This window comes from Dromaius novaehollandiae, chromosome 1 (assembly GCF_036370855.1).
Source record: "Dromaius novaehollandiae isolate bDroNov1 chromosome 1, bDroNov1.hap1, whole genome shotgun sequence".
NCBI lineage: Eukaryota > Metazoa > Chordata > Aves > Casuariiformes > Dromaiidae > Dromaius > Dromaius novaehollandiae.
Window position 1 is genome coordinate 34937065 of NC_088098.1, and position 14071 is coordinate 34951135.

At 39.8% G+C, this 14071-nt stretch overlaps 1 protein-coding gene across 14 annotated transcripts in view; it reads right to left on the reverse strand.

The window, feature by feature from the left end:
* GRIP1 (glutamate receptor interacting protein 1) overlaps positions 1-14071 on the reverse strand; it is a 342714-nt gene that overhangs the window by 27841 nt on the left and 300802 nt on the right. For 12 of the 14 annotated variants that reach the window (XM_064508773.1, XM_064508755.1, XM_064508763.1 and 9 more), the window contains 5 exons: positions 12372-12558; positions 11444-11589; positions 9735-9815; positions 873-942; positions 480-625 (listed from right to left, as the gene is read on the reverse strand). In XM_064508773.1, the coding sequence (XP_064364843.1) occupies positions 480-625; positions 873-942; positions 9735-9815; positions 11444-11589; positions 12372-12558 (630 nt within the window). The remainder of the gene's footprint in view (positions 1-479; positions 626-872; positions 943-9734; positions 9816-11443; positions 11590-12371; positions 12559-14071) is intronic. The other 2 variants (XM_026092399.2, XM_064508780.1) reach the window with 1 other exon arrangement.

The following is a 14071-nucleotide window of genomic DNA, read 5'->3' on the forward strand; positions in this document are numbered from 1 at the left end:
ATCAGCCATCCAGCACAGCATGTAAAGTACTACTTACCTTTAAGCATGTGAACAGTCATACTGAAGTCAAGTTTACATGATTAGGGACTAAGCATGCACTTCACCACTCTGCTGGAGAACTGAGGCCTACAGACCATGCTTTGCTATCCATGATTCCAATCTTAAAAGCACAGAAAATTTCAATATGCTTTCAAGAGAAAGATCAACCTGATATGGCCACATCTGAATGGAAACTGCCTTTCCAGAAAAAAGAAGACCTCCTTTTGCAGCACTGTTCTTGCAGGCAAGACAGCCACTGAGGTAATTTAAAAATTAATAAACTCTTAACATTTTTTTACTTTGACTTTTTTAATTAGCATTAGCAAAAATCAGTAATGTTTAATAAAACCATTTCTCTAAAGTCTAAATGCAAAAGAATAACTCTATATTCTAAAAAACTTGAAAAAACACTTAATTTGTAATAGGCTCATTGCTAATACCAGAATTATCTTCATCTTTGCGGATCTTTAGCTTTACAAGGTCCTCACAGTGCTGAAGGATCTGGACAGCATCTTCCATTGAGCAATTGTCAAGTCGAATGTTATCTATTGCAAGCAACTTATCACCCAGTTCTAGTGTCCCAGTTCTGTGAACAAACAAACAGGCTTACATTAAATACTGGTAACATTAAAGCAAGTTTTTTTAGAAGATATGAATAGTAGCATGGAACTTAAGACAGATTTTTCTAATTAATTGTTTCTTAATTCAGTGGCCATTTCACTAGTAACTAGTGTGCACAAAATAAAAGTCTCCTGCAAGCTCCCTCTGTTTGAGCTGAGTCTGACTGGCTATATGATGGAAACGCAATTCTACTGGGAGCTTGAATATCTCACCTGTGAGCAACGCTTCCTTTCTTGATATCGGATATAACCAGAGGGTCCCCTGGTTTTCTACTGGATGGAGCTGCAATAAAGAATACACACAGGTATCTGTTTTTATTTTTATATATTCACACGGGCTAATTATGTATGTAAATCAATATTTCATACACATTATATATCTGTATTGTATTTCTTCCCCCCTACATTAAACATACATAAATAAAAACAAACAAAAGCAGTAAGATTTTAAACTCTACTTCTGAAAAATCAGAAATTAAGAATAGAGTTGGATAGATTTAGAGTCAGAGGAAGAGAGCTAGAATTAAGGTGACTGGTGCAAAATGAATTCAACCTTGTGGCGGACCAATGAATGAATCTTTTTGCCTTAAACATTTCTTGGTGCATGGAGTGCAGGCAGGCCATAACCCCAAGCAAGCCATCTGTCCCTGGCAGAAACAGGACTGGGCTGCTGCGACCCCCGAGATGGTCTCCCTGCAACCACCCGGCACACACCAAGCCTGCACTGAACGAGACCACAATCGGGCAGAGACTTTGGGATCTGGACCGTAAATTATTGTCCGTTTTTAGCGCAACTTCTGTAAGACTTGCTTGACATGAGTGGCTGAATTTGCTGGAGCCTTGGGCCACGCTCCCTAGTTCGGTGAGAAAAGGGCCCCAGAGCTGGTGCAGGCGGGAACGATAAGGGAGTTACCAGCAATTTGCATCTGAAACAGTGCTAATTGCTGGAGTTACCAACTCTTTGTCAGGACCTTGAGAGACAACTGGAGAGGACACCTTGGGAGACACACCCGTGGAAGAAACTGCAGCAGAAAACAGCCTGCCTAGGAACGACGATGAGATCCAATAAGGAGCAGGAGATCCCAGACCCAGAAAATTACTATTGGTCCAAACTACCATGTGAGGGGTGGAGAGCTTAGACTGGAAGGTATAATTGTCCAGGGATTTCTTTGTTTGGGGTCCCTCTTCAGAGGTACCCAACTCGAGCCATGTGAAGAGGACCCACCTACCACCAGACGGGAGCCCCCCCCCCCACCGCTGAGACTCCCAAAGGAAGAGGACCAACGGGACGACGCTGGATCCACGGGTGGTGATATCTTTTCTCTCTCTCTCTCTCTCTCTTTCTCTCTCCCTCTCCTCTCTTTTCCCCTCTCCTTTGTTGAATCAGTAGGAAATGTGTGGCACAGGACTTGTCTAGCTAGTTGGTTATCCTATTTGACCACATGCCTTATCTTTGTGTTAATAAATCTTAAAACTGGTTGGCTGGTGTCGTTTCACCTTAATTCAGTCCAAGGGCATCATGAACTTGGTCGTTTGGTCCCAAGGGGAGGGAGGTCGTCCTCAATGACTCCCTTCGGGCTGCGACAAACCTGACATGTTTGTGCTCTGGGTTAGGCCAGGATTGAACCATACAAAGCTATCACGGTACAGCTACAGTGATATATAAGAATATGCTGTGTAGCGACAACACATACAGGGAGGCTTTTGTTAATAGAATCTTTCAGTACATCTACTGATATGGAACTTTTGGCAGAATATTTCTGTCAAACATAAAACATCTTTTACTATTACCCTGACGAACAGAGCTATTCTGGCAATATTTCTACTGAGTAGGCTAGGCCACATCCTTTACATCCACCTGTCTCCAGTGCTTAAGATGGAGGTATGAAGATAGTGCTGCCTAGGTGAGAAAGGAGACACCTACTGTACAACAAACAAGATCTTAAGGATAACTGAGGCACTGTGGTTGATATGCAGTTATCACATCTGCACAGATGTAGCTCACATCACACGCATGCTTGCTTCAGCATGACTTACTGCTTCCTCTGAAGTAAACTAGTGGTCCTTTTGATGAGGAACTTGCTCCTCTAAACCACTGCAGAACCTTAAGTACTGTGGACTTTCCCCTAATCTGCACTGGAGAGACACGCTGGACTCACTGCAATGCCAGCAACAATCAGATTACTAAAAACTGCCAGTCCTCTCCCTGCACACCTAACTCGGCTCTTTCAGGAGATATCTGACATAATTTTCAATTTGTTATTTGTCCGTCACGGTTAAAAGGAGACTGTGCTCTACAAAGCCAGTCATTGCAATTATTTAATGACTTGTGCAGAAGTATTTGACATGTTTCTGTGAGTCAGCTCTGCAAGCCATTCACAATGCTACTATGCAATTTTGCTTGACTTTTGGCTGTAAGGGAAGCAGTTAACTACCCCAGAAAACCACAGGGAGAAGATGATAAGGACTGATTGCTTCCAGAAGAACATTTCTTAGAGCAGCTTCATTTAGCACAATATTTTGGGGAATTTCATGTGTTTGCTGACAGAAGATCGTACTGCAGATCTGATAGGGCAAGTAGTGGGCAGAACTTCAGGATGACAAAAGATATGTTTTTAGAGAGAGGTGCAGTGCCTGCTCTCTGCCATTGGGAACTATACTGCCTCCAGCTGCTGCGGTCAGGAGGTAGTCAATGTGGTGAACGCAGACTGACCCTTGGGAGTGTTGCTATAGAAGAGTGCGCTGATATTAAAATGTTGCTATGTGCTGTAAGGTCTCAGTTCTCCTGAAAGTACTAAAGGCTTTGCCCATGTTGGACTCTTCAGCTGCTCTGAGGCATTTCTATGCTGTGCCTACTAAGGCCTCTGCATCCACACACAGAAAGTCCTTCTCCACTAGGCTCCAATGCCTCACTGACAATCACCAAAAAGCTTTCAGGCTGGGGTAGGATCACCTACAACATCTTGATGTCAGTTACTTTAGAGCTCCTCATTCTTCTGTTTGGTGGAAAATGACAGATCTTCTCCTACAGCAACCACAAGGCGCATTAACAATAACAACATTTCCAACAATATTCTAACAGACCCTGGTTAATCTTGGCTGCTCTGGCCAAGAAAGCTTTTGAATGTACAAGGGAACTGTTTAACTACCACTAAATAGCTGTATTTCAAACACAATGTCTTGAAAACCCAGAAGACAGAGGTACAAAGACTTTCAAGAACTCTTGAGAACCTTGTCCAGAAAAACATGCTTTCAGAAAACACATCTGTTGCAACTTAGAGAATAGAAAATAACTTTTTGCAAGCTGTACAATTTTCACAGCTTGTTTCTCATACTTTCATACATGGGACACATCTAAATTATGACGGTTTCATGATTTACTAAAACTTCAGGTTTGTTTCACCAATTAGTACATTTTTAAAATTTTAAAGTATCATTTTGATGAACTTTCTATTAAGTGCTGTGTTTTTACCCTCTGGGTTACACTTAAGTTTCTGCTGTTATGTGTTACCTTCTGTACAATGCCTGTGCTTGGAGATCTGGATACTCAAGTCTCTTTTATTAAGCTGCTTTCATAAAAATTAACAGAACTAAAGAAAACAATCTTTTATTGTTCCAAAAGCGCAAGTGCAAACAAACTGAGTACGGGAACAATGCAATAAAGCTGTTAGAACAGAGAAGGATCAAGGACCAAAATGCACAGACCAAAATAAGACATCCATAGAGTCCATGTGGTTGCAAAGGATAAGATATCACACATGAACTTTCTACAGTTTCAAACTGAGTAAGTGTCAACCTGCAGTTTTTGGCCGGTTACTCTGTGCTATTAATTGTGTCTGGTGAACAAAAGCCTTTTCCTAGGCAGCAAACAAAGCTTGGTGTGACATAAACTCCCCCCATGTTGACAAGCCCTTAATAAGCAGATAGTCCACGCTTTGTTTTATTCTTGCTGTTCAAAGTCCATGACATACTTACTGCAACTACTCAAGTTCTGCTGCAGAGATAAAATCATTAATTTGCTCCCGAGCTTTTGTACTGCACATCACTGTAGCCTAAAATTGCTTCCCAAACATTAGTGAACAGGCTCTGTCCCCTGCAAGAAGACTCAGTACTATTATTCTTATTTTACAGATAAGGAAATGAAACATGGGAGCATCTAGGTCAAATTATGACAATTTTGGGTGAGCAATGAGATACTTTTGCCCTAATTTTTCACAATAGTTTGTAATGAATAATACCTTCTATGTTCAAAGTATAACTACTGGCATTTTCAGCTATAGCTGCAAATGCTCAGCATTTCTGCAAACATGACCCCAGGATCTCAATGTTTCCCCAGAAAATCAAGCCACCTGTGGAAAATCTCCCCCCCTGCATGGAATGACTAGCATCTCAGCATAACTCTATTGCATGGAAAAGGATAAAACTAATTTCTCTGGGGTAGCATTAAACTATCTGGACTACGAGATCACTTCCTTTTGCTTTCTGCAGTCCTCCACCTCAATCATTATGCAGCCTCCATCCAATCCCCAAAAGGAAGTAGGAACACTGGAGACAACAGTCCTCTTTGCTACACAGCCCACTTCTATCTCTCCCCAGAGAGCAGGGAAGCAAGAGTCCCAGTGAGAAAGTACTATTTGACTGTGCAATTCAAAAATATATCCTAATTAATTAACGCAAGATGTTTAAAGTGACATTGTACAGCCTTAACTCTCCATTTTTACGTGTAGTTTCTGAGTTATTTTTGTTCTTAAAAAGCAATTAAAAAAACAGGCCCTATCAAACATCAAACCTACACTTGCAAAGACCACAAATAGGCATAAAAAGCTGAGCTTCACCACATGGATCCAGGTGATAGAATCACATTGGGGACAGTGGGGGAAGGAAGATGGGAGACACTTCTCCAGCATTTGCTGGTACAAAAAATGAGTATAACATAGATCTTGGATGCAGGAAGAGCATGGGCCCAGAGAGGCTGTGCAATCTCTGTCCTTGGAGATTTTCAAAACTCAACTGAAAAAGGCCCCGAATAACCTGATCTAAGTTGGCCCTGCTTTGAGCAGGGAATTGGGCCACATTACCTCCAGAGACCCCTTCAGTTACTCTTTAAATTATTCTGTGATTGTAAGTCTCAGTCCCAGGCCTCCACCCTACTCCTACTAGTAAAGATCCTCCCGCCAAAGGAAAGCAAGTTCAGTGACATGTTGTCAGTTTTGTAGATCAGCTGTTGTATCAGGAAAACAAAAAATCAAACTGCCTTTCTTATTTCATTGCTAACCCAAACGAAAAAACAATGTGACTGAAACACAGTCAGTTGTTTAACAGATTTGGGGTGGACACCTCACCTAGCAGCCAAACCCCACTCATGGGGCTCTAGCTTCAGGTTTTGGAGTTTGATCAAACTCTGAACAAACTTCAGAGGAAAATGCTCATGGATGAAAAAACACTTTTTACACAAAGCCAGTCTACTGACTCACAATGCCTTTTGCCAGCTACTGGACTTTTTTTTTTTTTTAAATAGTGTGCTTATTAAATAGAGGGAAGAACTTATCAAAAGTAGACTGAAGTAGTTCTTTTGTTCTTTAAGCAGTGGTTTATCTGGAGCAGCTGAGAAACTTGCTGGTTCTGTCTTCAGGCCCTGTCTTGAAAATGGTTCCTTGCAACACTGCAAAATGAATTTTGCTAAATGAAATCCCAGAATATACAGAAACAAGTTTTAGAAAGTCAACTCCCATAGCCAATGTTAAATATCTTCAGGTATTTACAAGGTTTCTTTCTGATAAGATACAAAAGCAGTAAAGTAGGGTATAGCTGAGGTGCTAGTCAAAATGTCTTAGAAAAACTGATCAAAGTTTGGGTGAGATTCTGATATTCTTACCAGCTTTACAGCTTCTTATTCCTTGAGTAGTCCCATTAGCTTCAGAGAGATTACTTATGAAGCAAGGTGCTGCAGCTCATTACAGTAAGGATATCAGAATCTTACTTAAGAAAAAAAGAAGGAAAAAAAAGAGCTGTTAACTACAATTACCAGACTGTATTAGTAAGTAAATTTTTTTGGATATCATTTAATGTATTTAATAAATATTAGTCTGTGATTAAGTAGCCAGTGTCATAAAAATTGATGTTAAAAAAAAATCTATATTCCATTGCATGGTCTAAAATCAATACAGCTGGCAAATAAATTGTAACAGACTTGAACACCACACATCTACTAGAAAGCTATCCTCCTCCTATGGAATGGTTCTCTTATGGAAAGGTAGTGGCACACACACGTGCACTGCTGCGTCGCGCTTTATTTGAACAACCAAATTTTAAAACCTGAGACATTCAAATTGCTCCAGCCAGATAACTGGGGGTGGCAAATGGTGGCAGCTGCATCATGAAATATATAGTCACTTATCTTTGCAAACTATGCAGTAGGCTTTGTATTGAGTGTAAGCAGATATTAACAGGAAGATGGGTCAATCTTAGACAGATATTGCAGGGATAAGGGAAGGTCAAAGGATGATAAAAGTTCAGCGTGTGTGTTAAGGCAGCACTGGGCAAGGCCATTATACTGAGAGAGAGCTAACGTTCACTACTGGAAACTCAGTGCCCCAGATTTACACCCATTCTCATGAGACTTTCTTCTGCCTTACTTCCTAGGGGTTTTTGCTATCTAAGCTTTTTTTGGTTTTGGTGAGTGAGTTAACAAATCTGAAACTAAGGGAAACTTAGTCTCTTCCTCTATTCTACTTCATATTTTCCAAAGACCATGAATTAGCTTAACTTCCTTTACTGTTTGGTGCCATCTTGGATATATATGTCTTCAAGTACCTGGCTGTAATTCCATGCAAGCCAACTTTGTGTTTACTACCAAGGAAAGCAACACAAAGACAGAGAAATAAATTCTGCTTTGAGGATCTCTGCCTCTTAACATCTGACTTAAATAACTCCTGGATGTAAAAATTAGCATATGCTGAAATGCCAACCTGAGGTGAGGTGCGCACTTCCCTTCTGACCAAAAGTGTCTGTCTTGGTCATCTCTTGACTTTGTCATCCAAATACCAAACAAAATTGGGAATATGGAAAAAAAAAACCTGATGCTCTCTGCAATGTTTTGATAGAGATAGTACTTTCTCACTCACTATTAACTCCACAACCTTGAAAAGAGAGATGATGAAACAAGTCTTTATCACCTATCCAGATCAAGCTCAAGAGTGAATTAACCTGCACCATTTTTGCCTGAAGCCTGGTCATACCAACTCTGCTCAGTTACAACTTAGTATTCCATTTGTTTTTTAAAAGAAATCATATAGCTCTCTGACAATATCAGTAGTAAAAAAAGGCACGCTAATGGGATAAAATATCCTGATAAAAATTTGACAAAATGAATATAAAACCACTCATATGTTTCCAATCACACTGCCTCATTTAGGGACTATATTAGATAGAACAGAGCAAAGTACTGACAAGCAAGCATGAAAAGAAGCAATTCAAGACTTCTACCAAGCAAATTTGCAAACTTTCCATTAATAGTACAAATAAAGAGTTAAACAATCTTAGACACAGTTCCTATGTATTGAATACTATTCACAAGTGGGATTATTATATATAACAGGTAATTCAATTTACATATTAAAGATACTGCAGTATATTCAGAAGAGCAGAGCTAACACCAGATAGGTATTCCTCTGAACATAAGGCAGTAACCAAAGGAAATTAAGTTGCAAGACAGGAAGGTATGCAGAGTTTGAAAGAGTGCTAAATACTACATACCAAGCACATTAGCTTTCTATTCAAAGTTTATTCCCACCAGACAAAAAGGCACGAGGTGTCTGAATTCCAAAAAACAATATTAACTAAATTACTAGGAAGACAATATTTCTACCATAATCCCACAGACCATTACCGATGCTACGAATACTGTTCAAATACCACAGCCTCTCCCCAGGTTTTCTCATTTTCCAGTACTTTCATTTGCACAAATATATCTAGACCTACGATTTTGCTTCAAGCACCATTTTTTACAGAGTCCAACAATTCCTCATTGAAGTATGTAACACAAGGAAACAGGTCTGCAGTGTCTCTCATTTGTTCCTCGGATGTAATTCTTAGCACTGAGTGCCTGCTGCACTTTTGATTAATTTTATTTCTTTGTGCTGGTAAAAGCTTTGAGAATTTAAGTCAAAGCACAACCTCCCCTCAAGACATAGGAAAAATTCCCCAAAAGCTTAATAGTCTAAGAAAGGCCACAAGCATAACGGAATGCTAATTCCAGTAAGGCCAGATTCCGGCCTTAGACAAGTACATGTCCTTCTTATCTTCTTCAGCAATCTGAAAACCTTAGTGAAAGCGGGTATTCCTGTGCAATCTGCACATTTAAGACTGCCAGCTAGTTTTTGGTGGACACTCATAGTCTTCAAGAGCAGATTTATCAGCAGGGAGGCTGGGATTAGGAAGAGGTGGTTTCATTACCCACCCCAGCACACACAGGTCTGCCCGGTGTAGCGCCTGCTTCTGCATTTCATGACAATTCCAGCTGTGCGATTCCAAAGCTCCTTGCAATTAAGACCAGAAACATGTAAAAAGTAATTGGAAAGAATTATTTTTAAATACAGACTGAGGAAGCATTTTCAAGCTCTGGTACAGAAATGAACCCCATATAAGCAGATCCTTCTGCTTGGGAGAACTCTTGAATTCTTGAATTCTTCAATTCAGAGCCCCACTCAGACATTTTGAGTGGCACAGTGATAGACTATTTGCAACTTCCCTAGTTATGGAAGTGCTTTTGCATGTACCTAATGCCACTGACTTCTGTTTAAAAATTAACTTCAATGGTACTTAACTATGTGCTACACATGAAGGAATAAGTCAAGTTTTCGGCAAACTTCTGGCTTCTTTAACTAGCTAGAGAGGGAATATAAATCTGTTACGGGATAGAATTTCATTAAGAGACAGAGCACTGCTAACCATCTCATTCTAGAGAAAAAGAAAAAGAAATTTAAATCAAAACTAATGTGAGTCTGCAACTATAGGATCTACCTATCTGTAGATTATCCTGTAAATGTGGTCTTAAAAATAAGCACTTTCACTTACAACTTATGGTGATGCCAAGTTCCACATTATGCTTCTTTGGTAGCTTTACATGAAATGTTCCACTGCTTGGTATAACTGATTCTATGTAAAAAAATAAAAATGTTAGATTGTTTATAAGACACAGCAATTTCAAGCACATGGAACTGTACGTGTAAATTGATGAAATCACATCAGCAACATAGCCATGGACGAAACATGGATGCTGAAGTGAAAGAAGTAGGACATACGAAATATGATTTATACCTCTATTGGTAATTTCACGGTAACTCAATTTTTTTAAGGCTTAACTGAATTTATGGAGATTGCATGGGCCACCAGCCAGCTGAGACTGCAGGTTTTTAGCTCATGTGCAATTTCTGTGAGCACTTGTGAAAATCTTAGTGCTGGCAGAAATATTTTAATTAAAAGGACAGAAAATCAAGTCTTAAGGATTTTAGCCCTTTGCTGCTGTAGCTCTAATACATTTTGAAACGTCCACTATGGTAACTGCCATGGATTTTACATCTTCTGGGAAGAAAAGGAATCAAAACATTACTAATGAAGTGTCTGGTGCTGGCTGAGGCAAAAAACACTTGAACACACAGCACTGCATTTGAATCCTGACATTTGCCATCACTGCTAGCCAAGGTTTGGGCCTTAGCCTGAAGAGGACCCAGCTGAAATGACGGCAGTGTAAACACATAAACATATACCTGTCAAGAAAGTCTAACCCTGAGTGTGAGTCTGCTCTCATGAAGCAAAGGGGAAGAACACAAACACATCCAGAGACTGAAATACAAACCTCATTGTCCTTTGTGACTTCAGGCATATTTAAATGCTACCCTCATTATTCTGTTTTCTTACTTTCTAATAGTCCATTTCCTACATATACATATGCATGTATGGTGTTTGGCCTATTTCTTTACATTATGCTATACATCTGCATACTAAAACATCACTTAGAATTATTACACTGAGAATCTTTTGCCTGCTTTTGACATCATGAGTACAGTACCATTAATAATAATTATACTATACAAAATACAGCACATCTGACACTGTTCTGACTTCAAAGGAGCTATGGTCAGATCAGCATGGAAGTCTTAAATGTTTTTACTATTTACATAGTGTGTTGGGTAATGCACATACACAGTGTGTGCTCATTTGATTTACACAATTCGTGATTTTATAGGTGTATTCTATATACATTACAGAGGAAATGGGGAAAAGCCATTAGTAATATTAAAGATTCACCAGCAACATTAACAATGATTTTTCTAGCTTTCATTGGTTCAATTTCTATTGTTTTATTTAGCTTGTTGGTTTAAGGTACTGTAAGTAAAACTCTTAAGAGTTTTTGCTTATCCGCTCTTTTATAATGCTTTTCTGTATAGTAAAACATTTCATTAGCTTCCCTGTAGAGGATTTGTCTTGGCTCAGCAAAATATTCCTATCTCAGTGCAGAAATATATCCGGAAATAACTCAGAGGAGAGACTGTCACCAGATCTCTCTACAGCACTTGTCATTTCTATTTGTGTTCGGAAGCACACTGCAGGGCTAAGTGCGATGAGAAAGCAGCACAAGAAGGCACCCTCTTCAAATAGCTCACTTGACAACTGGGTGGTGCATGTGAGAAGCAAGCCCCCACCTTGGATGCCTAACATGCACAATATATTTGGGATTTATTCCTTCCCTCCTCTTGTAAGACAGAATAATAGTATGTTCATACCTGCAACATCAAACTCTATTTCCAGAGTGACCTTGTTGGTGATAGAGGAGTCCCTGAGCAGCTGATTGGCCTCATCAAATGTGCTGTCTTCCGTCGGGATACCATTTATTGCCACTATTCTGTCTCCTACTTGCAGGACCCCACACCTTGGTACACAACAATACAAAACAATCTTTAGACATGCATGTTACCCGGACCAGTACTATCAAACACAACCAACCTATCCTTCTAAGAGAAGAGTGACGTGGCAGCTCAAGAGTTTACCCAGGCACAGATTTACTGAAGGGTGACTCAAGCCCCTGCAGCCCCTTTGCACCAGCAACGCTCTCAGCGTGGGTCATGCGACCCGGGAAGAGGGGCACAGCCTTCGCACCTCCACCTCACCTGTGGACATCGCCACTGTCTGACCCTGAGCTCCAGATGTTGTAGCTCTGCAGTGGCAACTAGCAGTTGCATGTGCAACTACTGTTGCTCTATATGAACTCATTCCATCATTAAAAAGATACACAGGCATATAAGTGCAATCAAAATGTTGCAATGAAATAACTAGCAAGTCAAAACTCTAGTATTCCTAAGGTTTCATATATACTAAAGCTGAGCAGAACTGGAGATAGCTTCCCCCCATGGCACACAGAATTATTACTGTTTTGACTTCAGAGATGTAGTTGATTTTTTTTCCTTTTTAATGAATATTAAGCTCCCAGTCTCCTGCTGGAGGACTCTAGATGATCAAGGCACCGGTACTTGTCATTCTTCTTATAGCTGATCAGGAATACGAAATATTATTGTCAGAACAGATAGTGTATTACATGCCACCCTTCCATTGAGCAAGGCCCTGCAATTTATCACCAATTCAAAACAACCAGCCCAAAGTACCCCGAGGAATGCTCACCAAAATGTACTTAGCAGTCGTCTGAAAGAACCTCACCTTTCCGCCGGACTGTCAGACTCAATATAGGAAATGAGAGGTGGAGAAGACAAGGTCTCTGTAGCAAACACGCTACCCTGGAGCTGTATCCCAAACCCTACAATGGGGTCAGCTGTCAGCACTACTTCTGTGGTTTCTGTGTGGACGACCTGCCCAGCCAAACCAACAGTGCTAGAGGCTAAAGACACTATAAAAGAGAGCAGACCAAGGGGAAAGACATTCATACACAGACAGCAGAAATTTCACTGCTCTTCAAAAATTGATCTGTACAATGAACCTAGTCATGGAAACATCTCTCTTAAATTCTATTTAGGCTAAAGTTTACAAATGATGTGTAAACAGTTATGACATATAAGACAATAAAAAACATCTGGTTGCATGGTATAATGCAAAAAGATAGTTCATTTACGGTGTAAAATAAATCTGCTTGACCTCCCACTCCCACCCCAAAAATCTCAGAACATCCCTGAATTCTACCTACATTAAGTTTTAGGTACAGGCGAGCAGAATTTTCAAAGGAACTAAGGGAATTGGAGGCACAACCTCATCCGTTTTTCAGGCTGTTTCCCAGGGGTCTTTTGAACATCCCACAGCAATGCACTGTTGTTAGCAACAAAGCGCATGTCCAGGCTTGCTTGCAAGAAAAAAGGATGCCCTTTTCTCATCAACTTGAACATGGTTAATATCTGACAACAATTATGTCAGGCTAACTGGGTAATGTATGGCGAACTAAATTCCGTGTTTTATCAACCCGTATGTCCAAAGAGATTGTGAGAAAAAAGTTCTGTGGGTTTGCTTAAAGAGACTGAAGAACCCTTCCTGTGAGACACAGATAGCTACTTCTGTATTTTCAAGATTCCTGTATTCTCACTCCCATTCTGAAGAGGCTGCACTGCAGGACAAGATAAAAATAACATTTGAAATTCTGTGCAACTACCTATGAAAGGTGCAGACTGCACCTTTGGTTCTTTGCTCTCTACTTAAAAGTGTATTTTATCATTGTTTACATGCACCCAGTAAAACACAGTATTACATCATAGACAGAAAACTAGATTGTTTTCAGTTCCTATCCAGACCAGGAAAGTAACAGTATAGTATTGTAACGATATTCCTCCAGTGCCTAGGATTCTGAAAATCTATCTTACTACCTTCTGCACCTGTAAATTCCTTCAAGACCTGTTTCTGCCTGCAGTAGCTACAAACAATCAGATAAAACTTTCATGGCTTATCTAAAGGGGTAGTTTAAATGTTTTAAATGAGGAATATTTTAAGGGTGAGAAAAAATATTCCTTGCTTTTACATTCTAGATATTATTAGCACAGATATACAAAGATCTCAGAGGTTTCACTGGGTTTGTGAAAGTATTTCCCTCACTCTGCGGCCTCTGTTCTGCCATGGTTAGTCCAAAATCTGATTAATGTGGCACATTCAGTGATAACAATTCAATAACAATGCAAAAGTTTCACTTGTCAAGAAAAACTCAGGAGTTTCTGTTTTCTCCCAGCAAACCTTCACTCAATAGTACAACTGACTCTCAAACCAATTGTCTTTTCTAAATTATTGTGAATTCTCACTAATTTCTTTTTTTCATTTTCCTTTGTAAGAACTGTGTACTTATTCAATAGCTTCATTCTTACTGTTTTCTCTATATGCACTGAGTAAGATAAGCTCATACCCAGATGTAAATGCTAATAATCTAT